At 41.3% G+C, this 27805-nt stretch overlaps 1 protein-coding gene across 3 annotated transcripts in view; it reads left to right on the forward strand.

The window, feature by feature from the left end:
- The window catches only part of WIPF2 (WAS/WASL interacting protein family member 2), a 47137-nt gene that overhangs the window by 12571 nt on the left and 6761 nt on the right, over positions 1-27805 (forward strand). Inside the window, exons 2-6 of one of the 3 annotated variants that reach the window (XM_045526424.1) lie at positions 11734-11865; positions 17388-17520; positions 18523-18639; positions 19579-20235; positions 27386-27595. In XM_045526424.1, coding sequence (XP_045382380.1) covers positions 11803-11865; positions 17388-17520; positions 18523-18639; positions 19579-20235; positions 27386-27595 — 1180 coding nt within the window. In that variant the 5' untranslated portion in view covers positions 11734-11802. Of the gene's footprint in view, positions 1-11731; positions 11866-17387; positions 17521-18522; positions 18640-19578; positions 20236-27385; positions 27596-27805 lie in introns of those variants that run through there. The other 2 variants (XM_045526425.1, XM_045526426.1) reach the window with 2 other exon arrangements.

The following is a 27805-nucleotide window of genomic DNA, read 5'->3' on the forward strand; positions in this document are numbered from 1 at the left end:
CAATGCTAAATAAAAAGTATTATTATCTCATTGATTATTGATCATTGAATGTGTTACAAGGTATTACTTTGAACTATTACTGATTTACTGCAATTGGCTATTTTCTGTATGTGTCCCCTCACCTCCTAGTACTTCCAGGATCACAGAATTTTCTTTTTGCCTGGGGTGGAGTGGGGTAGGGGTTGGGGATGTTTGGTGAGGTCTTTCCCTGATTCTGTTTTGGATGATTTTCAGACATTTAATTTACATTGCTCTTGCATTAGTTATCTCTAGTCATCTTTTTTTATGAAGCTATTCGCTGCAGCTGTGGTTATGTAATTGAACACATGAGTGGACTTCTCATTGATTTGTCATCATTTTAGATGAGAGGACTTGGCTCTTGGATTGCTCTGTGTCTGGGAATAACAAGTGGTATCTAATATTTACCACATAAAGTAGTATATAAATAAGTAGACTTCTGAATTTACATTTTTGGGGCTTTTAAGAAATAATCTGGGGCTGATCTGATGGTAATGGCTTATCAGAAGTTATTAGCACTTGTGTCACTAAAGTTGGTATACAGCCCCCCACTGCTAAATTTGACTGGCTTAAAAAAAATCTGAGACAAGAGGAAAGAATCATATTAGGGGGAAAAGCTGCATTATTGGGGTGCATTGTTATGTTTTTATTAGAGGAATTATATTTAAAAGGATTTCGTCATACAGTATAGTCATATATCCTCTGCCTCCTTCATTTTCTCTTTCAGGGTTGTGTGCTGCTTATGACCTTGAAAAATCGTTTATCTAAAGAGTAAAACATCCAGGTTTAGTTTGTTGTAGAAGTCCTAGGATTTTCAGTTTAAATATTCATGATGGGTATGTGATTTTTAAAAAATTTTTTTGGCCGGGCGCGGTGGCTCACGCCTATAATCCTAGCACTCTGGAAGGCCGAGGCGGGTGGATCGTTTGAGCTCAGGAGTTCGAGACCAGCCTGAGCTGGTCTACTAAAAATAGAAAAATTTTTCTACTAAAAATAGAAAGAAATTATATGGACAACTAAAAATACATACAGAAAAAATTAGCCAGGCATGGTGGTGCATGCCTGTAGTCCCAGCTACTCGGGAGGCTGAGGCAGGAGGATTGCTTGAGGCCAGGAGTTTGAGGTTGCTGTGAGCTAGGCTGATGCCACAGCACTCCAGCCTGGGCGACAGAGTCTCTATCATAGCTGGAGTGCCATGGCTCGATCATAGCTCACCGCAGCCTCCAACTCTTGGATTCAAGCAATCCTCCTACCGTAGCCTCCTGAGAAGCTGGGACTACAGGCATCTGCCACCACACTTGGATAATTTGTAAAAATTTTTTGTAGTGATGGGATCTTGCTATGTTGCTCAGGCTGATTTTTAACTTCTGGCCTCAAGCAATGATATTCCTGCCTCAGCCTCCTGAGTAGGTGATTTATTTATTTTTGTTACTTGTTGGATTAATCAGATTTGCTGCATAGTTGAATTTCCGTGATGAAAAGTTTCTGTACTTGGACAAATTTTTTCCCTTCAAGTAACCTTGGAATTTTTTGGAGACATTGTCTGGTTCTATTGGCTAGGCTGGAGTGCAGTGGCATCATTGTAGCTCACTGCAACCTCAAACTCCTGGGTTCAGTTCATCCTTCTGCCTCAGCTTCCTGAGTAGCTGGGACTATAGGCACAAGCCACTGTGTCTGTCTAATTTTTAAATTTTTTTTGTAGAGACGAGGTCTCGCTATGTTGCTCAGGCTGGGTCTCAAACTTCTAGGCTCAAGCGATCCTCCACTTTGGCCTCCCAAAATGCTGGGATTATAGGCATGAACCACCGTGCCCAGCAATATGTAACTTTGGAATTTTAATTAATTCCATCTCTACACGTGATAGAAATCTATTTTACCAAAGGTTTTACTGAATTGAATTTCAAGGAGGAGGTAACACCCTCATTGAGAGAAGAGAGCTGTGAACTATGTAAAGCCTTTTTTTGGAGTGGTGGTGGTAAAATATGTAGACAATGAAAGTTAGTCTAGTCTGTTTCCTTGTATTTTAGAGAGACCAGAAATGGTTTAGTGGACACCTTCTACTATAGTCTGTCCTAAAACACATGCAGGCATGTTCTTAATTCTTTGTTGACATCGGTTTCCATGTAATTATAGGAACCTGTATGATTCCTGCTGTTTGTTAGTCTGGTGGGTGTGGGGAACCTGCAGCCTTCTGATTTCAAGATTGTTCTTTTTTAAGCACCAAAGGAAGCAAGAATAGCTTCGTCTTTTTCTGTGGCACCTTTTTTAATGAAAGGATTTGTTCTGTAAACTTTGGATTCAGTCAATAGGCCGCACTTAGGACCTAGAAGGCCACATGTTGCCTTAAGGCCACAGGTTCTCTACCCCCTGGATGTCATTATGTCACTCTGGTAATGAACTTCTACCTCCTCATACTGTACTGCTTTTCAGGAGCAAAGTTGAAGGACTGGTGAACAAGGAGGCAGATTACCATCAGGTGACTTTTAACCCTGGAAGCCTTCCAGTTAGTACTTGGGTCGCTAGCTGTGCTTAAGCCAAGAGATCAAGTAGAGTCTGTGGGATTAATGAGATCACTGATTGAACTTCTGGTTTACTTTGGGTGTGAAGCTATTGGTTCGTGTAAGCTTCTTTGGTATTACAGTACAGACGTATTGGATGGAGAAGGATACTATTTTTGAATTTGGAGGATGGCCTATAAGGCCTTAGATTTCATATCTTCTCACGCTGTTCTAGTTGTCCTAGCCGCCTTACTAGTTCTCTAATACAGCAAGCACATCTATATGTCAGGGGGTTTTCACTTGCTATTATTTCTTTTTGGAATGTTCTTTCCCTAGATGTTCATATCTGCTCATGGAGAGACTTCTTGGGAGGTACCCTCTCCCTGGACCCTCTCCCTGCAACCCTATCTAAAAGAGCACTCTACTCCCATATTTTTTTTTTTGAGACAGAGTCTTGCTCTGTTGCCCAGGCTAGAGTGCTGTGGCATCAGGCTAGTTCACAACAACCTCAAACTCTTGGGCTCAAACAATCCTTCTGCCTCAGCCTCCCATGTAGCTGGGACTACGGACATATGCCACCATGCCCGGCTAATTTTTTCTATATATTTTTAGTTGTCCAACTAATTTCTTTCTATTTTTAATAGAGATGGGGTCTCACTCTTGTTCAGGCTGGTCTTGAACTCCTGACCTTGAGAGATCCTCCTGCCTTGGCCTCCCAGAGTGCTAGGATTACAGGCGTGAGCCACCACGCCCAGCCTCTACTCCCATGTTTATTGCAGCACTACTCACAATAGCCAAGATTTGAAATCAACCTAAATGTCTGTCAGTGGATGAATGGATAAAGAAAATGTGGTACATATACACAGTAGAATATAATTCAGCTGTAAAAAAGAATGAAATCTTGTCATATGCAACAACATGGATGGAACTGAAGAACATTATGGTAAGTGAAATCAGCCAAGCACAGACAGATAAATCTTGTATGTTCTCACTCACATGTTGGAGCTAAATGTTAAAACAATTGATGTCATGGAGACAGAGAGTAGAATGATGGTTACCAGAGACTGGGAAGGGTAGTGGGGAGTGGGGGATAGAGTGGGGACGGTTAATGAGTACAAAAATATACTTAGATAGATAGAATGAACAACATCTGATTGCACAACAAAGTGACTGTAGTTAACAAGTTAACGAGCAGAATTGGAGTGTTCCTAACACAAAGAAATGATAAATGCTTGAGGTGATGGATACCCCAATTACCCTGATTTGATTATTACACATTATATGCCTTTATTAGAATATCACCTGCACCATATGAATATGTGCAACTGTTATGTACCCGTAATAATTAAAAAAAAAACAACCAAACACTCAAATTGGGCATGGTGTTGGGTACCTGTAGTCCCAGCTACTCAGGAGGCCGAAGTGAGTGGATTGCTTAAGCCTAGGAGTTTGAGGCCAGCCTGGGTAACGTAGTGAGACCCACCCCCCCATAACTTAAAAAACAAAACACTCTACCTTATTCCTACACTCTGTTTTTATGATTCTCTCTCTTTTTCTTCACTCCTTTTATCAGTAACGAAGATACTGGGATTATACGTTTCCTTGTTTATCTCTTCCACTGGAATGTAAGCTCCAAGATTGTAGAAACTTGTCTTATTCAGCTTCCTTAGAACAGGGGTTATCAACCTCAGCATTATTGACATTGTGGACCGAATAATTCTTTGTTGTGGGGGGCTATCCTTTGCATTGGAGGATGCTTAGCAGCATCCTTGGTTTCTATCACCTAGATGCTAGTAGCACCTCCTACCCTAGTTGTGACAATCCAACATGTCTCTAGACATTGCCAAGTATCTCCCAGGGTACAAAATCACCCTTGGTTGAGAGCCATTGTCCTAGAACAATGCCTTGGCACCTACTGGGTACTTAATAAATGTTTATTGAATGGATTAAGTGGTGGATACTTAATTGTATTATAGATGAATGAATGAATCCAGCAAATTAAAAGTTTTTGGAACATTGAACTGTGTGCATAGTTTTGTGTTTCTTCGTTTCCTCTTTTCATAGATATCTCCATTCTTCTGTCTTTTCTGTTTCTGGCATGTTGATCGTTCTTTCACTGCTGTTTTCTTTTACTCAGATTTGCTTGCTCTTTTAGAGACTCCTACTCTTAAATTTGCTTTTGTTCTATTCAACAAGTGACTATTGAGTATCTTCTAAGTTGTTGAATAATAGGAGAAAACTATGGAAAGGTACGGTGCTGTCTGTGCTTAAGAGCTCATTGAGTAAAATGCATGTAAATGTATGACATATTCCTCCAAAATTTAATTCTTAGGATAATGTCTACTGGTACTGATGGGGCACCAAAGGGTTAGTTGATTCAGTAGTTAAGTACTTATCAGAATGGAGTATAATTGCTGTTGAATTTAGAATCCAGTTTTAACAAAACCTACTCATTCAATTTTTACTTATTTTCATTTGTTACAGTTACCCTTGGTTTCTTGCTGTAAACTGTTTGACTAAAACCTCGTTGAGAAATATACAAAATGGACTTGTTCACTTTCAACTTCTTGTTTGATGTGAATGTTTCTGGGATTGGTGGTTGTATGGAAAGGTTGTGAACAGACTGATTCATCAGCGAGTTTTTATTTTTATTTTTTATTTTTTGAGGCAGGGCCTTGCTCTATTGCCTGGGCTAGAGTGCGGTGGCATGGTCATAGCTCACTGCAACCTCAAACTCCTGGGCTCAAGCAATCCTCCTGCCTCAGCCTCTTGAGTAGCTGGGACTACAGGCATATGCCATGATGCCTGGCTAATTTTTCTTATTTTTTGTAGAGACAAAGTCTTGCTATGTTGCCCAGGCTAGTCTCAAACTCCTAGCATTAAGTGATCCTCCCACCTCACCCAAAAGCCCTCAGTGGGTTTTTAGTGTCCACGCTTAAAATCTTGCCACCTACCTAACTGGGTTAATGAAGCCACATTAGGCAAAGCTCTAGTTCCTTCTGGTTGGGATTAGAATAACTAAACAAAAACTCCGTTCTCTGTTATATGACTTTCTTTGTCCTAGAGCAGCTGCCTTTCTCTTTCTGCCAAACATTTATGTTCCATCTGTGATACTCTTAGAGATGATTTGAACTATAGGATCAGAAAAATTCCATTGTGGGGAGTGTCTGGTACCTTTTCCTCTTGAAGACACAACTGTCTTCTCTAGGTTGTCTGGAGACAGAATAGGCAGAGTATTGTGATCTTTCGAGAGGATCATTTCTTTGTATTGAGTAAAGATTTAATAGGGTGTTAAATAATTGAACATGTATTTAAGAAAGAAGGAAGGTGATTTTCTTGTTGACATTTCAAGTTCCTATTCATGTGACTGATTCTTGTAAGGCAGGACTGGGGATGTAGAGACTGCTGGAGTGAGGGAGGCAGTCTATTTTTTAAGGTCAATTTCTTTCCCCTGTGGGATTGTATTGGGTACTTTGATACAAATGCTGTAATTTACTTTGTAATCAAAATGGAGATCAAAGGAAAGTCCTGTTACATGAAAGTAGGCATGAAAGTAGAAGATGGCATTATGATTTAGAATTTTTCTTGATTTTTGATTCTTTTTAAAATGATTTGCAATTGAAACCTGAGTTTTATAGCAGCAGAATGCCATTTGTATAAAATAAAGGCCCCAGATTGTACTGGTAACTAGGATACCTCTTAGATAATTTTAAGAGTATGAAAAGCAGCAACTAAATTGGATTCTCCATTTATCAATGTAAAAGGCGGCTATAGTTGGTGTCTTTGTACTAAGGAAGTCTCCTGCTTTTAAAATGTAGGAATATTTGGAGGTAAACATCGGGAAACTGAATAGAAAAATAGGTTTTGACTTTTGAGGAATAGAAGGAAGCACTTTTTAAAAGTGCATTACTGGAGTTTTATGAAGACTTATCTCTGAATTCTGTGATGAGTTTGACATCAGGAAGATGTGGAGTAATACTCTCTGGTTTATTTCCAAGAAACTGATTCCTTAGGATGTGAAAAGCTTATAATATCATGGTTTTTAAGATGGAGAGGCTTAAGAAAGGAATGAGAATTACTGTGTTGCTGAACTAGAGGTAACCTCAAAATATTTTTGAATATCAAGGACGCTGAAGAGCACAGATGGTGAGGTTTATAGTTCTAATTTAATAGATCAGAAAGGAAATATTTAAAATTCTGTAAGGAACATTCTTGTTAAGTTTAATGTTAGGTTTAACTTCAAGACTATTGGATTCTCACTGTTGCAATAGACTGCGCTTCCAGAAGGCCTGAATTTCTACTTTGATTAAACATAGTTGGTTAGTGAAATTTGTCTTTCTGTCATAAAACTTTATGAATTGTTTTGGTTCATTTATTTTTAGCTCAAAGCAGTTCTCAGAGTACACCCTCTGCATTGGATTAGCAATTGTATTAGTCTTAAATTGATTTAAACAGAAGCTTCTTTTGGAGATTTTTCAGGGAAAGGAAGGTGGTTTTAATTTTTAACACTAGCCAAGTGCTAATTTGAATTTAGATAAATTGGGCTGTTCTTGGAAACATATAGAGAACTGTTTGTATTCACTCACTAAGAACTTTGGAATGAGTTGAATTTCATTTGGGAAATAATAGTAGTAAATATTTACAGGGAACTTTTTTGTTTTTTTGTTTTCCCCATGGTAATTAGTGAAAGGAAAGGCATTGAGAGACCTGGATATGAGTCCTAACTCTGTAGTTTACTCCTGAGTGTTGGCAGTTGCCCTTTGGTCAGTTTTATTCTCTCTAGTGTACGTGCAGGCACTCCCACTCTTGGGGCTTTGGTGCCCTCATCTGTAAAATGGGCAGGGTAATAATCTGTAGTATATCATTATATAATTAATGTCACTAATGGGACTGCATTGTGAAAGTTTGAGGGCTGCTATGGGTAGTCAGCACTAAAGTTGGTCACTTGATCAAGGTGATGTTTCTTTGATGAATCTATTTTGAAATGGGAATTTGAATTGAGCCTATTTTATGAAGCCATCTTTAACTGTGTAATATATTAATGCTTTTATCCTGTGGGTTGCTTTAAAAAAAAAGGGGTTGCCTTGCTAGAGAATTCCTGCTTTGCTTAAATAAGTGGAGCTTACTGTCAGGCTTAAGATTGTTCCTTAAGGTCATTACTTACCTTGTAGCATGTAGATTGGATCATCTGTGAACATGGAAAGAGTTAGGGACTTGTCTGAATTGTTTTCAGGTTATTCTAGGAGATCATTTCAGCTATGGCAGTAGCCAATGGTTGATAGAACTAGAAACCCAGAAAAGGCAGGAACTGAGGTGACTGAAATGAGTTGAAAATGTTTGTTTCCTGCTAGCTTTCTTTGAGAGTGCTGTGGGAGCTTTGGAGTAGAGTGGGCATAGTAAAGCAGGGCATTCAAAGAGAGGAAAGTTTTTTTTTTTCCCCTACTTCTTGTGTTTATTTTAAAAATTTACCCCCTGGTGATAAATGTTCTGCTTATGAGGAGTTACTGTTTTGATCAATTTTTTTTTTTTTTTTTTTTTTGAGGCAGAATCTCACTCTGTTGCCTAGGCTAAAGTGCAGTAACATCAGCCTAGCTCACAGCAACCTCAAACTCCTGGGCTCAAGCAATCCTCCTGAGTAGCTGGGACTACAGGCATGTGCTACCATGCCTGGCTAATTTTTTCTATTTTTAGTTGCCTGGCTAATTTTTTTCTATTTTTTTTAGTAGAGATGGTGTCTTGCTCTTGTTCAGGCTGGTCTCGAACTCCTGACCTCAAGCTATGCTCCCACTTCGGTCTCCCAGAGTGCTAGGATTACAGGCATGAGCCACTGTGTCCCACCTGTTTTGATCAATTTTTAAAGCCTAGTGTATTAGGTCCCTGGCAAAGAAGGACAGCACTTAGCTTTTAAATCAGAAATGAGAAGATATTCCCCTTGGAGGGAAGTTAGCTGCTTGTTTCTTGAAGTGAGTTCAGATACCAGTCCCCATAGGGGCCACCTAGCCAAAGTACTGTTCAGTTCTTTGTGGTTGGAGCAAGTGGCTCTGTTGGTCAGCCAGCCTATAGTGGCATTACACTAGCAGGGACTAGGATTTTGAACACTTTCGCAGTCACATTTCTGATCAGATTCTACTCTCCTGCAAAGGTTCCTGGTTTGATAGAACCCTTGCAGTATTTTCCTTGTCCTTTCATCATTCCCAGGGAATTGAGAGAATTGTTTAAGTTGTTAGCTCTAGTATTCTCAGAGGAGTTTTGGTCACCCCTGTAAGGAGTTCACCAGGCCTTCCCCAGTGGGCTGCCATGCTAGTTTTATTTTTAGACTTGGCTTGGTATACATGGTCTCCCATCTATGCTAGGGCTACCTGTGAATTTTGTCATGCTTTAATCTCATAAGTCATCTTGTTTAGAAGCAGTTCTTCCATGGATTGATTGGTGAGGTTGGTTACCCTATCTTGAACTTTTCTTGTCATTTGTAAGTTGTTCTCATGGTGGCCGTGTTATTTTGGCTTCCATTTTGGGGGAGGTCAAAAATGAGATTTTCTTGGGACAGCTTTTTGGGAACAGTCATTATTCTTGTGTTCTAGTCTTATCTTTGCCCCTTACTTTAATGTCTTAGGTAAGTCAATTCCCTGGTTTTAATCGCCTCTGTAAAGCACGATTACTTACAGACTCTAACAGAGGGACAGCTGTATAGTTTTTGGGTGTGAAGTGTTTTGTGACCTAATAAATGGCCAATTTCTCATATGGTATTTATGCTCTGGTCAGATTCCAGGGATGTGACTATACCAGCTGTCAATAAACTTTGGCGCATGAGTCAGATCTGATCCATGGCCTGTTTTTGTGTGGCTCACAAACTAAGAATGGTTTTATACTTTTAAAAGGTTGTAAAAATCAAGAAAATGAGAAGACAAATCACAGATTGGGAGAAAATATTTGCAGAAGACATTTCTGAAAAAAGACTGTTATCTAAAATATACAAAGAGGCCAGGTGTGGTGGCTCATGCCTGTAATCCTAGCACTCTGGGAGGCCGAGGCAGGCGGATCATTTGAGCTCAGGAGTTCAAGACCAGCCTGAGCAAGAGCAAGACCCTATCTCTACTAAAAAAAAAAATAGAAAGAAACTAGCTGGACAACTAAAAATATATACATAAAAAATCAGCCAGGCATGGTAGCGCATGGCTGTAGTCTCAGCTTCATGGGAGGCTGAGGCAGTAGGATTGCTTGAGCCCAGGAGTTTGAGGTTGCTGTGAGCAAGGCTGACGCCACGGCACTCACTCTGAGTGAGACTCTGTCTCAAAATAAATAAATAAATAAAATAAAATATACAAAGAGCTCTTAAAACTCAACAATTAGAAAATAAGAGCAACCTGATTAAAAATACGTATAAAAGATCTAGACAGACACCTCACCAAAGAAGATAACCAGATAGCAAGTAAGCATATGAAAAGATATTAAACATCATAAGTCATTAGAGGCTGTAATCCCAGGACTTTGGCAGGCCAGGACAGAGGAGTACTTGAGGCCAGGAATTCAAGACCAGCCTGGGCAACAGAATGAGACGCTGTCTCTACAAAATCTTTTTTAAAAATTAGCTGGGTGTGGTGACACGTGCCTGTAGTCCTAACTACTTGTGAGGCTGAGATAGAAGGGTTACTTGAGCCCCAGGAGTTTGAGTTTGCATTGAGCTATGATGAAGCCTCTGCAGTCTAGCCCAAGTAACAGAGTGAGCCCTTGTCTCAAAAAAAAGAAGAAAAAAAAGTCATTAGAAAATTGCAAATTAAACCAACAATGAGGCCGGGCGTGGTGGCTCGCGCCTGTCATCCTAGCACTTGGGAGGCCGAGGTGGGCGGATCGTTTGAGCTCAGGAGTTTGAGACCAGCCTGAGCAAGAGCGAGACCCCATCTCTACCAAAAAAATAGAAAGAAATTAGCTGGACAACTAAAAATATATAGAAAAAATTAGCTGGGCATGGTGGCACATGCCTGTAGTCCCAGCTACTCGGGAGGCTGAGGCAGGAGGATCACTTGAGCCCAGGAGTTTGAGGTTGCTGTGAGCTAGGCTGGTGCCACGGCACTCTAGCCCCGGCAACAGAGTGAGACTCTGTCTCAACAACAACAACAACAACAAAAAAACAACAATGAGATACCACTGTACACCTATTAGAGTGGCCAAAATCCAAAACACTGACAACACCAAATGCTGGCAAGGATGTGGAGCAACAGGAACTCTCATTCATTGCTGGTGGGAATGCAAAATGGTACAGCACTTTGGAAGAAGTTTGACAGTTTCTTACAGAACTAAACATACTCTTACCATATGATCCAGCAATCACACTCCTTGGTATTTACCCAAATGAGTTGAAAACTTTTGTCTACACAAAAACTTGCACACAAATGTTTATAGAAGCTTTATTCATTATTGCCAAAACTTGGAAGCAACCAAGATATCCTTCAGTAGGTGAATGGCTAAAGACTGTGGCATATCTAGACGATGGAATATTACTCAGTGCTAAAAAGAAATGAGCTATCAAGCCGTGAAAAGACATGAAGGAAACTTAAATGCATGTTACTGAGTGAAAGAAGCCAACCTGAAAGTGCTATGTAGTGTATGATTTCAACTATATGACATTTTGAGAAAGGAAAACTGTGAAGACAGTAAAAAGATCACTGGTAGCCTAGAGTTGGGGGGAGGGAGGGATGAATAGGCAGAGTACAGGATTTTTGGGGCAGTGAAAACACTCTATGATACTACAATGGTGGATACATGTTATACATTTGTCAAAACCCACCAAGAGTAAACCCTAATGTGAACTCTGGACTTGGGTGATGATGATGTGTCACTTTAGATTCATCAGTAACAAATGTACCACTTTGGAGGGGATGTCATGCATATGTGGGGATAGGGATATATGGGAACTTTCTGCAGTGTCTACTCAGGTTTGCTGTGAACTTGAAACTTGTCTAAAAAGTAAAAAGTTTATACATTAAGGAAAAAAGGTTGTCAAAACAAAGAAAAATGTGCACCAGAGACTATCTGTTGTCTACTAAGGCTAAAATATTTATTATCTAGCCTTTTACAGAAAAACTTTACGAAGCCCTGGACTGTATCACGGTAGAACTAGAAGATGAAGTGTTCAGTAATGCCCAGTCTTCTAGTTCTCCTGGTCATTCATTGTCTGTAATGATAAAGTTGTTCTTACAAATTTCTGTTTCATTTGTAGGTATATGAGTGACCTAAAGCTGCAAATAAAGACGGAGAGAGAGCAGTGCCAACTGGGAACAGGGCAAGGATGCCAATTCCTCCTCCCCCTCCACCCCCACCTGGTCCTCCCCCCCCTCCCACTTTTAATCAGGTAGGTAGTCCTTCCATCAGACTATCTCAGCCTTTTTTTTTTTTTTTTTAATTGAGACATGGTCTCACTGTGTCACCCAGGCTGGTCTTAAACTCCTGGGCTCAAGTGTTCCTCCTGCCTCAGCCTCCCAAGTAGCTGGGACTATAGGTGCGCATCACCACGCCTGGCTTTGATCTCAAAACCTTTCAGTAAATAGATTAATGCCCTCACAAACTGTTTTTTTTTTATCCCTTTTGGTTAAAAATTCTAGATTTTCCTACCCATAGCATTCTTATTCAGAACCTGCCCTTTAATCCTGTTTCTAACATCCCAGATTTTGAGTCCTAGTATTAATGGATGTTAGGGTTTCCTTTTACAAGACATAGTATGTACTCAGTGATATGTGGTAGAGGAAGATGGAGAATAAACGAATCTATCCTCATTAACTAGCTCTGATTCCTGAGAAGTCCACTTAGGACCATAATGGCATACCTGGTTTCCTTGTCCTGGGTCATTCTTAATGGAGATTTGGACAGGTGGCATTGGAGTAGGAACTAATGTTTCCCTCCAAAACCATTTGTTCTATAAAGTCAGTGTGTTATTTCTCTGGCATTTTTGAGAAAAGGGATGGGGATTCCTGGTGGTTGTTTCTTGCTGTCATCTCATCTCATCTACTCTTCTACTCCAGAAGCCAAGTCCATCAGGTCTAACATCCTGTAGAGAAAGTTTATGGAATGTACTGGTACAAAGACTGAATGGTTCCAAAGGGGAGGAAAAAAAAGCCATGTGGTTTCTGAACCAAGAAGGCAGCCACTTTAACCATACCTAGGTTGTGATATCTGGTGTCACAGGAGAAAGAGGGAACCTGTGTGCTTTCCCATTTTTGTAAAATTTAGAAGTGAAAGTACCTTTATAGAATAATAGCCCAGGTGCATGTGTGCACATGCACATGTGTGTTTATGTGTATGTATTAGGTGTTTAACAGATGAGAAATTGTGCCCTGAAGAGGACAAGTGGCTTTTCTATCTAATTGTTTCAGATCTAGGACTAGAGTTGAGGTCTGCCAACTTCTGTTTTTTTCCCATAACCTCTAGTTTTCAGACATTTTGTTTAAGGATATATATGAACCACCTTTTAGATGAAAAGTTTTGTGTGGAAGACCAGTGAATGAAGTAGATAAAAGAGCTACTCTGGTTATAGTGGGAGCAGAAAGAGGAGGCAGTCAAAGAAGGCATCTGTGGGGAGATGATACTTGAGTCTTTTTTTGGCAGTTGAGTGGACAGGGTATCACTGTGTTGCCTGGGCTAGAGTGCAGTGCCATCATCATAGCTCACTACAGCCTCAAACTCTTAGGCTCAAGTGATTCTTTTGCCTCAGCTGCCCAAGTAGCTGGGAATAGAGGTGCATGCCACCACGCCCAGCTAATTTTTCTATTTTTTGTAGAGACGGGGTCTTACTGTATTGTTCAGGCTGGTGTTGAACTCCTGGCCTCAAGCGATCCTCCCACCTCAGCCTCCCAAAGTGCCAGGATTATAGGTGCAAGCCACTTCACCCAGCCTAGCTGAGTCTTAAATGATGAGTTTAGCTGGAAAGAGAAGAGGGAGAGAGGGCACTTGAAGTTGAGGAAGCAGAATGTGGAAGGGTGCTGATTTATGAGAAAGTATACAGAGAGTTAGATTATTGCTTGAGGGGGTGTGACAGGAGATGCAGCTAGAAATGTAGGCAGAGGGTTTGGATTTTTCTTCCAGTGATGATGGGGAGTTGAATTATTTTCAGCAGCAGGAGTACCCTGTTTGTGTTTGTATTAGAAAGGTCACTCTTAACAGTATGGATGTTAGGGGATGGGACTGGAAACAGAAGGCTGTTGGCATTGAAAACTGAAGGTCTAGGGTCGGGCATGGTGGCTCGTGCCTATAATCCTAGCACGTTGGGAGCCCATGGGAGGATCGCTTGAGCCTAGGAGTTAGAGGCTGCAGTGAGCTATGATGACACCAGTACACTCCAGCCTGGGCGACAGAGTGAAACCCTGTCCCAAAAAGAAAAAAGAAAATTAGGGTCTAGACTAAAGCAGTGAGGATGGAGAGTGGAAATGAGATATTCAGAAAGTAGAATCCTCAAGAGTTTGGTGATAGATGGGAAAGTGAGAAAGAGGAAGGAGATTTGAGTGACTCTGGTTTGGGGGCTTGACTGAATGAAGGTGCTATTGACAAAGGGAAACAGATTTGTGGAGAGTATAGGCTCAGTTTTGGGAATGTTTAATAATATTTTAACAATAATTTTCTCTTCGCAAAAGTAATATGTTCAAAAAATTTAGAAACAGTAGATAACCAAAAAAGGAGCAACCGACCATAATCCAAGTATTCATAACACTTCTATGTATATCCTCCCTCTCCCTCCCTCCCTTTGTGTCCATCTACTTTTTTTGAAAAGAGGTGGCGCTTTATATACACACTGATTTCTAACCTCTTTTTACTGATTAATACATCATGAATGGCTCTTCATGTCATTAAATGTTTAGTAATATTTCAAAAACTTTTACTATGCTACATTTTTATGTTTGTGGAAAAGTTAGAGAATACCAGTAAACAGAAAATGTTAAACTATCTACAATTAACCTTTGTAAGTATTGTATATTCTATATATTTATTGCAGGACAACTAGAAAATACAGATAAACATGAAGAATTTTTCCATGATATTAACTTTTTTCAGTAGTATTTCAGTGTATATCCTTCCAGAAATTTTCTGTATGTGTGTATCTTTTTTCCTTCAAAAATATATAGTGTTTATTGAGGTGTTATTATACACCATGCACTGTGCAAAGCTCTTGAAAAGTGCTACTTAATTCTCAAAACCACCTTATGAGATGGGTTCTTTTGGTACTCCTGTTTTATAGAAAACTGGAATTAATACGCTGTATATATTATTTTATAAAATTTTTTAACTTGATTATGTCAGGTGGTTACTGGTATAAAGATATTTACTTCTACATCTTTGAGACCTTAACTGGCATCCTGTTGTGTGGTTATGTGATCATTGTTCCTTTTGGTTTAACTTTTAGATTATTTTTAGTTTTATGCTGTTATAAATCATTTTATGCTATTATTAGCATTTTGTACACTTGTCCAGTTATTTTCGTAAAATTGATTCCTAGAAGTAGAATTCTTTTGCCAAGTTTTTTTTTTTTTTTTTTTTGGAGGCAGTCTTGTTCTGTCACCCTGGCTAGAGTACAGTGACGTCATCATAGCTCACAGCAACCTCAAACTCCTGAGCTCAAGCAATCTCCTGCATCAGCCTCCTGAGTAGCTGGGACTACAGGCGAGGACTGCCAGGCCTGGCTAACTTTTCTATTTTTTGTAGGGACGAAGTCTTGCACTTGCTCAGGCTGGTCTTGAACTCCTGAGCTCAAGTGAGATCCTCTTGCCTCAGCCTCCCAGAGTGCTAGGATTACAGGCGTGAGCCACCGTGCTTGGCCATTTTGCCAGACTTTTTAAAGGCTTTTGATACATATTGTTAAGTTACTTTGTAGAAAGATTATGCCAATTAATTTACCTTACTTTAGGTAGTATAAAAGAGTGCCTTTTTCTCTGAATCCTTATGACTATCATAGAACATTATTCATTCTTCACATTGTTTTAGCTTCCTCAGTGTGCCAGGGACTGTATAGCAGGAAGCAGTGTCCCTGCCTTCACCAAGCTTGCAGTCTCTTTAGTTATAATTTTAACCTTTGCCATTTTAATAGGTAAATAATGATACTGTGTTTTCATCTGCATCTGTTTTTATCACTAGTGTAGTTGAAAACTTTTTTCATATTTGCAGGCTATTTGATTTCTTTTGTGTAGTGTTGTTCATGTTCTTTGCTTATTTTCCTGTGGTTTGTAACATCTTTATATGTTAATGCTCTGTAGATTTAAGACATTATCTTTGTGTCTATCATATGTTACATTTGTCACAGATTTTGTTTCCTGCTTATTTACTTATATGCCTAAGTAAATACTTAGTAATAAGCAAGTCAGTCAATACTTTTTTTATATTTTAGTTGTCATGCTTAGAAAGTCCTTCTTACCTATTTTTTTCATATAGTACTTTTGTGGGTTTTTTTACACTTAAATTTTATAATTCAGCTAGAATTTATTTCAGAGTAAATTATGAGGTAGGGATTTAACTTTATTATTTTTCTCCCAAGTTAACTGTTATTAACACTTTATATTTAACAATCTAACTGTTCTGCACTGATGACATACATATTTATTATTTCTTATATAAACCTGGGCCTGCTATGGACTTGACGTTTTGTTGCATTTATCTAGCTCTGTCCCTGTGCTCCTGTTGTAGTTGGTCCTAGTTTTTGGTGGTACAAGTCCCGTTTTCTTAGTTTTTCTCAACGCTTAATCTTCCAGATGGATTTTAGAATTGTTTGTAAAGGCTTCCAAAAAATTCCATATTTAAAAAGCCCTACACTTACAAATTGTATAAGATTGAACAAATGTATAATATTGAGTCTTCCTATTCAGGAACATGGTATTGATGTGTTGCATTTTAGGTACATGTAGTATATTCATTTGGAGATGTTCTGTAGACATTGACATATATGGATATGAAGCTTAGGTCAGAGGGGTGGGGACAAGATACAAAGGTTTGAGATTTTGGGTTTCTAGGTGGTATTCAAATCCTGGGACTGCATGGGCTTGCTCATTATTTAGATAAGGGCTGAGGATAATACTCTGGGAAATGACATTTAAGAGGTAGGTGGAAGATGAAGGACCTGAAAAGAAATACGATGTATTGGAAGAGGCAGTAGGGAGACTGGAAAAGGCATGGGGCTTTGAGGCAATCATGTCAGCATTCAAATCTTGGTTCTTGGTTTACTAATCATGTGACGTTAGCTTTCCTAAACCTTTATTTCCTCAGTCTTTGGAATGAAAATAATATAGTCTGTGTAATAACATTGTTTAGAGGATAAATCGAAGTAATAGGGAGACAATAGGGTATATTAGATGAGATAAGATAGGTGTTTTAGAGGCACCATAGAGGTTGGATTCTTGCTTTACTATTTCCTAGTTGCATGACCTTAGGAAGCTATTCAGCTTTTGGCCCACACTTCACAAATGGGGGTAATGATAGTAATACCTTTCTCATAGGAATATTTCAAGATTTAAATGAATGAGATAATGCAAGTAATGTGCTTAGCACAATGCCTGAGGCATAGCAGAGATTCAATAAATGTTTGCCTTGATAATGATGATATGAATAGTGTCTTACACACAAAGCCTAGTGCATAGATAACTCAGTAAGTGTAAGTGTAGGCCTCCCATCAGAAGCTTCTGAATAGGAGGAAGACCTACATCTTCCACAGAAGGTAGAACAGGACAAAAAAAAGAGAACCCAAAGAATGATAATGCACATTGATATTGCTATTTGGCACATATATCTGATGAGTTCAAGTAGGCATCTCATGGCATCTGGTTTGGTTTAAGTCATTTATCCCAAGCCTTTGATGAAAGGAACTATTTAGGGTGAATGTACACTTCCCTCTTCTTCCAGGCAAACACAGAGCAGCCCAAGCTGAGTAGAGATGAGCAGCGGGGTCGAGGTGCCCTCTTACAGGACATTTGCAAAGGGACCAAGCTGAAGAAGGTGACCAACGTTAATGATCGGAGTGCCCCCATCCTCGAGAGTGAGTCTAAGCTTCACTTCCTAGTGAACCAGTAGGATCCCAAGATTGCCTTGGAGACTTGGCTGGGCTGTCATTTTTATTGTTGGGACTTGAATGGGAGAGTTTTGTCCTGGGATATCCTTTGGCTCTCTTCCCATTTGTTCATTTGAATACCTTAGAAGTTTTTTCTTGACCCTTGGGAACCATTCTCAGGGTTAAGATGACCATCTCCTACTTAACTAATGCTTATTAGGGCACATCCATGGCTGTTCTCTGAGGAGACTACCACATTCCTAGAAACCCCTGGGCTGAAGCCAAGCAGGTTGTATAATTGCTACAAGTGTCCATTCCTATAGGCCTCTGGGGACTTTTCTCACCCCTGGGTTCCTGAGCCATTAGCTCTCTGCCCTCTGGAGAGGTGAACCCAGAGAACCATGTCGAACATTTCTTTCTTTCTTTTTTTTTTTTTGAGACAGAGTCTCACTCTTTTGCCCACTCTTTTGTCTGAATTGCCGTGGCATCAGCCTAGCTCACAGCAACTTCAAACTCCTGGGCTCAAGTGGTCCTCCTGCCTCAGCCTCCCAAGTAGCTGGGACTACAGGCGTACGCCACCATGCCCAGCTAATTTTTTCTATTTTTAGTAGAGACAGGGTCTCACTCTTGCTCAGGCTGGTCTCCTGACCTCAAGTGATCCTCTTGCCTCAGCCTCCCAGAATGCTGGGATTACAGGCACGAGTCACCATGCCCGGCCTGTTGAACATTTCTTTAACCTACTTACCACTTTGCACTAAATAAGGGAAGACTGGCCTCTTGTTCCTTTTGTTCTTTCATCAGAGCAAAGTGTTTCATCCCTCCATGAAGCTGTGGAGCAGAAGGGCCTAGTTTTTTTTTAATAGAAAGGCAAAAGCAAGATTGGTTTGTTTGCAAATTAGAGCACAGATAGAGGAGGGATTTCTCCTCAGGATTGCCTTGGCCACCAGCTCAGAGCACATGAACTGAAAACCATAATGGTTTGTTTTCCAGAGCCCAAAGCAAGCAGTGGCGGTTATGGCTCTGGAGTAGCTGCCCTGCAGCCCAAGGGAGGGCTCTTCCAAGGAGGAGTGCCGAAGCTTCGACCTGTGGGAGCCAAGGACACTTCAGGTACCCAATAAGTACTTTCTTAGGCTGTTTCCCAAGCATATTAATTTCTGAATTGTCCCAAGTGGGCCATCTCAGGTTGACGAGTTTGGTAGAGGTGGGAGGAAGAAGGAGTGGCATCAGGGGAGGAGTTACAGAATAGACTAAAGCAAAAGGTGAGGGATTAAATAAAAATGTATTCAACTTGGCTAAAGAAAATGTGATATATGAATACTATTATACTGAGTGTGTGTGTATATACACACACACACACACACACACACACACACACGTATTATACTATGAGTGTAATAGAATACTATTCAGCCTTAAAAGAGAAGTAAATTCTGTCATTTCTGACAATATGGATGAACCTGAAGGACATTATACTAAGTAAAATAAGGCAGGCACAAAAAGACAAATACTGTATGATCTCACTTACACGTGAGATCTAAAGCAGTCAAATTCATTTATGGAAGTAGAGAGTAAAATGGTGGCTTCCAGAGGCTAGGGGAGATGTTGGTCAAAGGGTATAAAGTTTCAGTCAGACAGGGGGAGTAAGTTTTAGTGATCTATAACGTGCATATTTCAGAATTGCTGAAAAAGTAGATATTAAATGTTCTCACCACAAAGAAACAAGTTGTGAAGTGACAGATATGTAAATTGCCTTGATTTAATCATTCCACAGTGTATACCTGTAACATTACATTGTACCCAGAAATCTATACAATTATTTGTCAAAAATAAAAGTAAATTTAAATTAAAATAGACAAAAATGTATCTGTCTTGTATTAGCAATATTTGTTAATGGGCCCTGAGCCTGAAACCAGATTAAAACCCAGAATTTTGCAGGTACTTTCCCTGCTGCCATGCAGGTTGCACTAAGGAGGCTGGGTGAAGTGGAAAAACTGACCAATGTATATCTAGCTTTGTTGACCCAGTGTTGTCCTGGTGTATTTGTAGAGAACCTAGCTGGTAAGCCAGCCCTGCAAGTCCCCAGTTCTCGAGCTGCTGCCCCAAGGCCTCCAGTGTCTACAGCCAGTGGGCGTCCTCAAGATGATACAGACAGCAGCCGGGCCTCACTCCCAGAACTGCCCCGGATGCAGAGACCTTCTTTACCGGACCTCTCTCGGCCCAATACCACCAGCAGTACGGGCATGAAGCACAGCTCCTCTGCCCCTCCCCCACCACCCCCAGGGCGGCGTGCCAATGCACCCCCTACACCTCTGCCTATGCACAGCAACAAAGCCCCAGCCTACAACAGAGAGAAACCCTTGCCACCGACGCCTGGACAGAGGCTTCACCCTGGTCGAGAGGGACCTCCTGCTCCACCCCCAGTCAAACCACCTCCTTCCCCTGTGAATATCAGAACGGGACCAAGTAGCCACTCTCTGGCCCCTCCTCCACCGCCTTACCGCCAGCCTCCTGGGGTCCCCAATGGACCCTCCAGTCCCACTAATGAGTCAGCCCCTGAGCTGCCACAGAGACACAATTCTTTGCATAGGAAGACACCAGGACCTGTCAGAGGCCTAGCACCTCCTCCACCCACCTCAGCTTCCCCTTCTTTATTGAGTAATAGGCCACCTCCCCCAGCCCGAGACCCTCCCAGTCGGGGAGCAGGTAAGTGTTTGGAAGTACCTTTTTTTCCTTTCATGATGTGAGTTGAGTTTATCTTTTCTCTTAAGCCTTTTCCCCAAAACACCCCTTCAGGACTGATGACAACAAGAATTCATTTATTCATTCAGTTGATGAGTGCCTAATGTGTCTGACTCTGTTCTTAGGGAAACAGCAATAAATAGAGAGGACAAAAGTTTCCTGTTCTGGACAGTCAAATACACTAGCAAATATTTAAATACATAGTATGTAGTATGCTTTAGAGAAATACAAAGAACAACAGAGGAATAAGACATACTGGAGTGGGGGTAGTATGGTGATATTTTAAATTGGAGGAGGGGGCAGAGTCAGGAAAGTCTGTATTAATAGGGTGATAATTTGGCAAAGAAGTTGAAGTTACTGGGAGAATAGCTATTGCAGGCAGCAGAAATAACAAATGCAAAAGGCCCTGAGGCAGAATCACTCTTGAGAGGTCTTTTTGGGGAAAGCAATGGGGCCATGGTGGCAGGGCTAGAATTAGTGAGGGGCAGAGTGTCAGGACATGAAAGTCAAAAAGCTAGATCCAAAGGGAGAGCATTGTAGGACTTTGCAAAGACTTTGGGTTTAACTCTGTGTGAGATGGGCAGCCACTAGAGGGTTTTGAACAGAGAAGTAGTGTGATCTGATTCACCTTTTTTTAATTTTTTTATTTTTATTTTTTTTTTGAGACAGTCTCACTTTGTTGCCCAGGCTAGAGTGAGTGCCATGGCGTCAGCCTAGCTCACAGCAACCTCGAACTCCTGGGCTTAAGCCATCCGACTGCCTCAGCCTCCCCAGTAGCTGGGACTACAGGCATGCACCACCATGCCCAGCTAATTTTTTTTTGTATATATATTTTAGTTGGCCAGATAATTTCTTTCTATTTTTTAGTAGAGACGGGGTCTCAAACTCCTGACCTCGAGCAATCCACCCGCCTCGGCCTCCCAGAGTGCTAGGATTACAGGCTTGAGCCACCGTGCCCGGCCTGTCCAGATAATTTTTATTTCTATTTTTAGTAGAGATGGGGTCTCGCTCAGGCTGGTCTCGAACTCCTGACCTTGAGCGATCCACCCGCCTTGGCCTCCCAGAGGGCTAGGATTACAAGCGTGAGCCACCGTGCCCAGCCTTGATTCACCTTTTTAAAAGACCACTAGCTTCTGTGTTGAGAGCATACTGCAGGAGGACCATGGCGGCAAAAGGAGCCCGCATAGGAGGCTATTGCAATAAACTGGGCAGATGGTTAAGACTGCAGCAAGTTTGGGAGAAGATAGTTGTTCGGTTTTGGACAAGTTAAGTTTGGGATGCCTGTTAGACATTCAAGAGGAGATAATGAATTGGTGATTGGCTATCAAACTCTGAAGTGCAGGGGAGAGGTCTGAGCTAAAGAGATATATTTGAATGGTATGGAAAACCACATGCTGGATGAAATCACCTAGGGAGTGAGGATAGCTAGGAAGAGGCCTGAGGCCTGGGGCCCTCCTACATTAGAGGCAAGATAGATGAAGAGTACCCAGCAGAGGAAACCGAGAAGACCCTCTAATGAGGAAGAAAGGAGAAAAACCAAGAGAGTGTTGGAAAAACTCCAAGGTAGAGTGAGTGATCAGCTGTGTTCAGTGCTGCAGATGGGTCAGGTAAGTTGAAGACTGAGGACTGACACATTGGTCTTAGTAACATGGGACTCTTTTTGAGTAGTTTCAGTGAATGGTAGAAAGCTAAATTGAGCCCAGGCTTGGTGGCTCACGCCTGTAATCCTAGCACTCTGACAGGCTGAGGCGGGAGGATCGATTGAGCTCAGGAGTTCGAGACCAGCCTGAGCAAGAGCAAGACCCTATCTCTAAAAGAAAAAAAGAGAGAGAAAGCTAAATTGGAGTGGATTCAAGAATACAGGAATAGGAGGAGAGGAATTGGTGATATCTGTGTAGAAATCTCTTAAGGAGTTTACTGTAAAGGGTGAGGGGTGAAGATAAATGGAATGATTGCTGGAGGAGGATGTGGGGTTGAGACTTGAGGTTTTTTTTCACCCCAATTTGGGATATCTGTTTGCATTCTGATGGAATGAGTAGCATGAAACCAGTAGAGAGAGAAAAGTTTAATTAGGAGAGAGGGAATAAATTATAATATCCTTGAGGAGGCAAGAGAAGATGGAGTCTGATCCATAGGTAAGGGGCTGGCCTTATATAGGAACACGGTAGTTCTTCCATGGTAACAGGAGGGAGGCAGAGCAAATGGGCATAGAAGCAAGTGGGTAGGTGGGTGTAGTGGTAGGATGGTAGGAGCATGTGGAAAGTTTCTTCTAATTTGCTTCTGTTTTCTCGGTGATATAGAAAGCAAGAACGTCAGCTGTGAATGGGGTGAGGGAAGGAGAAGGAGATGTGAGGAGAGAGAAAAGGCATAAAATGGTCATCTGGAGCGTGGGAGAGTGAATGGACTAGGGAAATGTGTGCTTGGATAGCCAACCACACGAAAGGCCCACTTGAGATTAGGGTCTTACATTTCAAGTGAGATTAATCAGCATGGTATGTGTTTATAGCAGAGTAAGGGTGGGGTTGTATAATATTTAACCAGCATTAGCATTTTTAAGGCATGCGTGACTATAAGGGCGAGTGGGGCAGGGAGTGAAGGGTGTATGTAAGGGAGTGATTGCGATAATGGGCCCAGGAGCTTATGCTGGGTGAGAAAGGAATTAAAAAACCCTAGAAAAGGTAAAAGAGATAGTCTGATCGTTTTACAAAATAGTATGAATGAAATGTGAGAGTAGAGGAGCCCAGGACTACTCTCTAGGGCCTTATTCGACCTGGGAATTTTGGCTCTCATATCCTTGTATCACTGGATTTTGAGATATACACTCCACAAGTGGCTTTTGAGCTTTTATTTTAAAGTCAGTCTCTACAGGTATAGAACATTGGTTAAGAAGTTATGTTGTCAAGAAGCAGATATTGCAAACCCATTAGTCTGTGCTGCTGTTTGGTTAGGTACATACAGATTCGTAGTCTAGGAGCTGGCAGTCTTAACATGGGGCAGTCAAGCAGTAGCTTGGTACGTTCCTGACCCCATATCTCCCTAGCTTTAGCCGTAAGGAGATAGTCCTAAGGTGGTCCCTGATTCTATAAAGTTCAAATTTTAAAAAATGTTTTTAAATCCTTTATTGGAGCAAAGCTCATATCTTTCTAACCTCATCCAGAAATAGAAGCAGAGAAAAATGCAATTTCTGTGGGTTGGATTGAGTAGTTTTAAATGTCTGCAGACTTCTTGCTTCCCACTTCTTAGTTCTTTCTCTGTGGTTTATTTAGAAAATTTTGAAGTTATGAGCCTTGTTCTTCTGTGCATTAGCCATCACCAACTTTGAGGTCTGGCAGAGGCCTCCGTTTGCTTTCCTTATCAGTAACCAGAGCAGCAGTTCTTAAGAAAAATACACTGGAGAAAAATTAAGATAGTCTAGTCAGAGATCGTTTGAGTAGTGGCTTTATTTGTTGTATGACACTGGGCAGGTGACTGATTCTGTGAGTTTCCCCATCTGTAACATAGAAGTACGTGTGAAAGTATAGTGTGCTGATGAAAGTTACTGTTTTATTCAGAGGGCTTCCAGGTATTTCATGGACTTATCTCTGTTATTAAATAATTTTATAATAGTAGTATATGATAATGTACTTTTGTCTCCATATGAATTGTTTACATTTGAAAGGGTTGGCGTCTTTTGCCTTCCCAGGGTGCTCAGAAACCCAAAAAAGCAGTGTTATTCGTCCATAGAGATTTTTTCCAGAATTTTTCTTTTGCCTCAGTAAAAAAATTTTTTTCCATTTTTAAGGGAATTTTTTTATAAAAAGAATTGATAACCGGCTGGGCGCGGTGGCTCGCGCCTATAATCCTAGCACTCTGGGAGGCCGAGGTGAGCGGATCGTTTGAGCTTAGGAGTTCAAGACCAGCCTGAGCAAGAGCGAGACCCTGTCTCTACTAAAAATAGAAAGAAATTATATGGACAGCTAAAAATATATATAGAAAAATTAGCCGGGCATGGTGGTGCATGCCTGTAGTCCCAGCTACTCGGGAGGCTGAGGCAGGAGGATCACTTGAGCCCAGGAGTTTGAGGTTGCTGTGAGCTAGGCTGATGCCATGGCACTCTAGCCAGGGCAAAAGACTGAGACTCTGTCTCAAAAAAAAAAAAAAGAATTGATACCATCATGCTTTCCTCAAAAATTGGGCTTATATTGGATTACGAAAGGCAGTCTCCCACCATACGGCTTGTTTTGCAAATGGATTGTTTTTTTTAGGGATCAGGGTTCTGGCTTTGTCACTTGAAACAGTCTTAAAACTGGATCTGGCAAAGAGCCCAGAAGGTTATTGGAGATAGCGGAACCTGGTGGGGATGACCCTCCCTGAGGCAGAGAGCTGGAAGAGCCAAGCAGATTGCTCTTGTCCTGCTCTGTTTTACCAGTTCAGATTGGCTTTTGCCACTGTCACCTGCCCAGTATCTAGCTGATATCCTGTGAACCTAACTAACCCTGTCTACCTGACTTCCTGGCCTTCGCCTAGGAGTAGATACAGATTCTCAGGGCCCTGAGGAATCTGGGTTTTAGGGAATATTTTGAGAGTGACCTGAAAGAGCTTCAGTCTGGGCGGGTTTGGAATGAAAACAAGGCTCAGAGATCTGGGATATGTTAAGGAGATTTCTTTTTAATTATTGCATCCAATGTCCCCTGTTCATAATTGTAAATAGACCTTGAAAAGGGGAGAGTTGACATTGTGAGTTTCTTTTTTTTTTTTTGAGACAGTCTTGCTCTGTTGCCCGGTACAGTGCCGTGGCATCAGCTTAGCTCACAGCAACCTCAAACTCCTGGGGCTCAAGCGATCCTCCTGTCTCGGCCTCCCAAGTAGCTGAGACTACAGGCATACACCACTACGCCTGGCTAATTTTTTATATTTTTAGTTGCCTGGCCAAATTTCTGTCTATTTTTTAGTAGAGATGGGGTCTCACTCTTGCTCAGGCTGGTCTTGAACTCCTGAGCTCAAGCAATCTCCCACCTTGGCCTCCCAGAGTGCTAGGATTACAGGCGTGAGCCACCGCGCCTGGCTGACATTGTGAGTTTCTTATGGGAAGCAAAAACTAACATTTGTGGGGCCCACTGTGCTGTAACTTTGTGCATACACACATCATCCCATTACTGTGTTACATGCTCAACTATGGTCACTCTACAAAAATTCTGACAGGAATTCAGGAGGAATAATAAGATATACTTCTACTACTAAAACAAGATTGTCTGTTAAACCCGGTAGTCTCTCCATGTACTAATTAGGTAACAACTGTTTATTAAATGTGGCCTAGGTACCAAAAGACACACTTCCAACTCACTGGATTGTAGATCTAGTTGGGGAGATGAGATACATACAACTTAAGGTAGTTATGAAAAACAGTTATGGGGGTAGCGGAAAGAGCAGACGTGTGCTGAATTTATTTTTATTAGATCTGTGACCTTAGACAACCTGAGTACCATTTTCCTCATTTATGAAATGGGGATGACAATACATACTTTCCTAGCGTGGCTGTAAGAATTTTTAAAGATGTAGTTCATATGAAATGCCTAGAACATAAGGGATCCCTAGGAAATGGTAGCTGCTGTTATTGTTAAGAGTTTAATACAGAGCACAGGAGCAATACAACTTAAACACATCTTTTCCAGTGATGTTGCCATTTCTTCAGACATGCTTCTGACATTAACTTGGTGGCAAATTTTTGTCTTTTAAGGGTAAATTTGATTTTTGATACAGGTATGAATATTTTCATTGTTGGTGGTGAAGTGACTTTAGAAATGAAATGTGACCACCATATAATGATATTTATGGCTCTATCTGATAAACTGGCTTTGGAGGCAATTCTAGAAGAGGTATTTGAAATATTTTGATACTATGACTAGAGATATGTAACGTCTCGAGAACTTAGATGGATCTGCTACTATACATGTTTTGAAAATCACTCATTTTAGTCTGTACTGTTAAAGGCAATAATAGAATAAGTGACATAACCTGTATATGCTATGGGAAAGCAAAGAATAAGGGACTCAGAATAGAGTGGATTGCTTTGGGAAAGTCTTTAGAACATGGGACTTGAATTTGAATCTTGAAGCACAGGTAGGATTTGGTCATCAGGGAAGAGGGATATTAGAGTATTGGGGGGGCAGTCATAAGAACAAAGCATATGGGTGGGGCACAGTGGCTCACGCCTGTAATCCTAGCTCTTTGGGAGGCTGAGGCGGGAGGATCACTTGAGGCCAGGAGTTTGAGGTTGCAGTGAGCTATGATGATGCCACTGCACTCTAGCCTGGGTGACAGAGTGAGACCCTGTCTCAAAAAGAAAAAAAAAAAAAGTATTTGTAATTCGGTTTATTCAGCCAACATTAATTAAGTACCTACCATGTGCTGTACATTTGGCCGAGCTTAGGAACCCAGATGAAGGAACTGCTCTGACGTTAAGGAGTATATAGTATACTGAGGCAGAAATACATGCAGTGAACAATTGTGACACTATATAGTAGAGTGGCAGATATGCTCAGGCTGCAGTGGAAGTGTAGAAGAGGGATGCCTAACCCTGCCTAGGAATTCAGAAAGGGAGAGGAAAAGGTGAGGTCAGGCTGATTGACATGGTAGGTTAACTATGTAAGCAAAGGATTTGAGAGTTTATAATGTAGGAAACGCAAAGCCCTTGAAAAAATTTGAACAAGTGTTTTAGGGAGCTTAGTGAGTTGGTGGTATGCAAAATGAATTGGAAGCAAGGAGGACATTTGGAAGGCTTTTGCAGGAGAACAGGCTAAATATGAGAAAGACCTGAATTAGAATTGCGGAGGAAGGCATGGGAAATCAGGGAAGAAATCATCAAGAGTAGATAGTGTTCTTGACTGACTTGCGAGAAATGAAAAAAGGTCATACTTTTACTCTGAACCTTGGTATCTGGAAGATTGGTGGTGATGTTCAAGAAATAAGCATCAAGGGGAAGGTGAATATGCTATTTAAAATGCCACCCAGAGGCTCACAGAGCCTGGTTCTTTGGGAACGCACTGAGGTAGTCTTTTAGCTTCTCTCTCTCAGATCCCTCTACTCCCTTGTCGTCTCCACATCCAGGCCTAACTGCTTTGGATTTTGATTGCAGCTCCTCCACCTCCACCACCCATGATCCGAAATGGTGCCAGGGATGCTCCACCGCCACCCCCACCATACCGAATGCATGGGTCAGAACCCCTGAACCGAGGAAAGCCCCCACCTCCACCCTCAAGGACACCAGCGGGGCCACCTCCTCCTCCACCACCGCCCCTGAGGAATGGCCACAGAGATTCTATTACCACTGTCCGATCTTTCTTGGGTGAGTAGCTAGTTGTTTTAGTCACATAGTTCCTGTGGTGACTTCACTAATTCCTGTGCCTTGGCTGCCAGATGGCCAGGGTAGAGTGGGAATGCCAAATGGTATTCTTTCTTCACAGCAGTTCCCCTCCTGACTTTACCCTCAGGTCTCTAGCGTCTTTAGTGGTTGCTTTGGAATAGATTGAAGTGACATCAGCAAGTGTGCTAGCTC

The sequence above is a fragment of the Lemur catta genome, chromosome 15 (genome assembly GCF_020740605.2).
Source record: "Lemur catta isolate mLemCat1 chromosome 15, mLemCat1.pri, whole genome shotgun sequence".
Classification (NCBI taxonomy): Eukaryota; Metazoa; Chordata; class Mammalia; order Primates; family Lemuridae; genus Lemur; species Lemur catta.